Below are 3,128 nucleotides of genomic sequence, written 5' to 3' on the forward strand. Positions count from 1 at the left end.
TTCACACCGGCGCCGGTTAATCGGAAAACATCTCTCTCTCTAGCTTTGCAATGGATTCAGTTTCCGGTGAATACGTCCATGACTTTCCTCCGTTCATCCGTGTACACAAAAACGGCGAAATCGAGCGTTTATTCGTCGCCGGCGATGATATCCCTGCTGGGTTCGATCCCGTTTCCGGCGTGGAAACCATTGATGTACTGGTAATCCCTGAAACTAACGTTAAAGCTCGCATCTTTATCCCTAAATCTGACGACCCTGATGCAAAATTCCCCTTGATCGTACATTATCACGGTGGAGGTTTCTGTATTGGATCACCTTATAGCCCCTTCGCCAACAATTTTCTCACTTCTTTTGCTTCTTATGCTCAAACCCTAATCGTCTCCATTGATTACAGGTATGTATTTGATCATTTTCGTATGCATTTTTATTATCTTTGTTAAAAATATATTCCACAATTCATTTCCTTAAATATACATTATTGATCTTCATAATTATTATTATTATTAGTTTTTTAATGATTTAAATAGATAAAAGTTTAATGTATAATAATTTTTATTTGTTTTGGGCTGAGTTTTTATTTTTTTTCTTATTATTTTTATTACAGTATAATGTAAGAATTTGTTAAATAATTATTTTACTTATTAATTTTTTAACTGAAACATAGAACAGTTTTAGGTTAATTTGGGATTTTCTTAAAAAAAAAATTATTTAAAAAGTAATTATTTGACTGTAAATATAATAAAATTTAAAAAGTATTATTATATAACTGATAAAATAAAATTTATTTTAATATTTTAATTAAATATTTTAATGATTTTGGAAATCAAATTAACCGGGCTTATTATAAATTTATACAAAATTAATTTTATTTTATTTTTTAATATGGTCAAATTAAAAAGTAAAATAATATTATTTATATTTCATATGAAAAATGTGATTGGATTTAACTTTTTCAATTAAAAAATATAAGAAAAAGTGTTTTTTATATATTATTTTTCAAAAGTTTTGTTTATAATATTATTTTAATAAATATATAATCTTTTCCTTGTTTTTTTTTTTCAAAGTATAGAAAAGGTTCTAAAAAGACTTACTTTCTTACAAAAGTTGTGTTATTTTTTATGAAATAAATAAAAATAAAAGTTAATTAAAACACAAAGATAAACCCAATTCAAAAACTACTATTAAATGAGATAAAATAATAATTAAAAAAGGTTTTGTTATCCACAAAATAACAACTTGTTAATTAGATATGTGATTTAATTTTTAATAAATCCAATATCTTACTATCAATTTAATCATATTACTTCAATTATCTCCAAAATAATATATATATATATATATATATACTTATTAATTTTTTATATTTTGATAAAATGATATTAATATCATTTTATCAAAATTATTATTATTAACCTAAATCCAATAAGTTAATTTAAAGTAATTAGTTATTAAAATAATTCAAGATCCAACAAAGATAATATTATAAAAAACATACTAAAAAATTATAATATAATCTAGATCATAATTTAAAAAGTAACAACTATGTTTAATTTAGACCAAAATGTAAAATTATAAAATATGAAAAAACTCAATTTTAATTTTGATAATGAGATTATAAAAGTGACATAATTTGTGACAAAATAATAGTTTTAAATAGTCTCAATACTTTTATAATATTAATTATTTTGGTATTTATTAGACTTGCACCAGAGCATCCATTACCAATCGCATTCGATGATTCCTGGGCTGCATTGCAGTGGATCGCTTCCCATTCCAATGGACAAGGACCCGAACCCGTTCTAAACACTAAGGTTAATTTCAACCGAGTCTTTTTGGCTGGTGAGAGTGCCGGAGCAAACATTGCCCACAATATGGCAGTTCGAATAGGAACTTCGGGTTTGCCCGGTTTAGTACCAATTGGGGCAATAATATTGCATCCATATTTTCCTAACCAAGAACCCGATAAGCTTATCGAATTTTTATACCCTGGAAGCAATTGTCTAGAAGATAACCCGATCCTGAGCCCAAAATCCGATCCAAATTTGAAGAAAATGGCTTGTAAAAAGGTTTTGATTACTGTGGCAAGTGAAGATTACTTAAAGCCTCGGGGCATTTCTTATTTTGAAACCCTAAAACATGTTGATTGGGATGGGGCGGTTGAGCTTAAAGAGGATGAAGGAGGGGATCATTGTTTCTTTGCTTTTGAGCAAGTTAGTGAGAAATTTAAGTTATTTATGGAGAATATGGCTACCTTTATCAAACAAGAATGATGTTAAATTTTGTATTCATAATGTTATCCAAACATATTTATGTTGAATTCTAATAAAATAAAAAGTATTGTATTACATTTTAGTGTATGTTATTTTTATTATTACAAGTCCCTTAAATATTTAAAAAATATATTATAATTAAAGTATGGTTTAATTTTTAATTGAGATTAATTTAACTTGTGTTTATGCAATGTCACATAAGATTTGTACTATCATAAGTTTATCATAATTTTAATCACATGAGACTACGGATCCTTGAATAAAATAGTCTCAATTAAAATAGCTTGTGTCTTTTTACTTTAACATATTATTCACACATCACACATTTTCTTTTTGATAATTTAGAACGTTTATATCTTAAAATGTATGTTCAAATTTGTACACAAATATTTTCTCACTTCACTTATTATTTTAATCACCAAAACTATCTTCGATAATTTAAAATTCAAAGATTTCAAAAAATACTAATTATAAAAAATAATAAATCCAAGATATTTGTAAATCTCATCTCATCTCATTTGTAGACTTGACAAAATAGTTAGAAAATCAAAATATAATACAATAGAATAAGAAGACGGATGTTTTGTTCATTTGAAAAAAATCTCAACTAGTTAAAATTGTGACAGTTCAACCACATATAACACGGTTAAAATTTTGAACCTCATTTGATAAAAATGACTTCAGTTCAAACCTTAAATAATAATTAGACTATTAAAATATTCATATACTTATATTTACGAAATGTTAAGTTAGAAGTTGAGAATTTTGGAAGAATTTGGTACCATTTTCTTGGTCTTATTCATTTTTCAAATAAACACCCATTATCAGGTCATTGATTTGAAATAAATGATCAAATGT

General features: G+C 25.6%; 1 protein-coding gene across 1 annotated transcript; it reads left to right on the forward strand.

The window, feature by feature from the left end:
- LOC124932923 (2-hydroxyisoflavanone dehydratase-like) lies at positions 1-2,337 on the forward strand. The gene is made up of 2 exons (XM_047473636.1): positions 1-394; positions 1,700-2,337. Exons 1-2 carry the CDS (start codon positions 51-53, stop codon positions 2,268-2,270), a joined length of 915 nt encoding a protein of 304 aa, XP_047329592.1. The 5' UTR covers positions 1-50; the 3' UTR covers positions 2,271-2,337.
- The last annotated feature ends 791 nt before the right edge of the window (positions 2,338-3,128 follow it).

The sequence above is a fragment of the Impatiens glandulifera genome, chromosome 3 (assembly GCF_907164915.1).
Source record: "Impatiens glandulifera chromosome 3, dImpGla2.1, whole genome shotgun sequence".
Taxonomy (NCBI): Eukaryota; Viridiplantae; Streptophyta; class Magnoliopsida; order Ericales; family Balsaminaceae; genus Impatiens; species Impatiens glandulifera.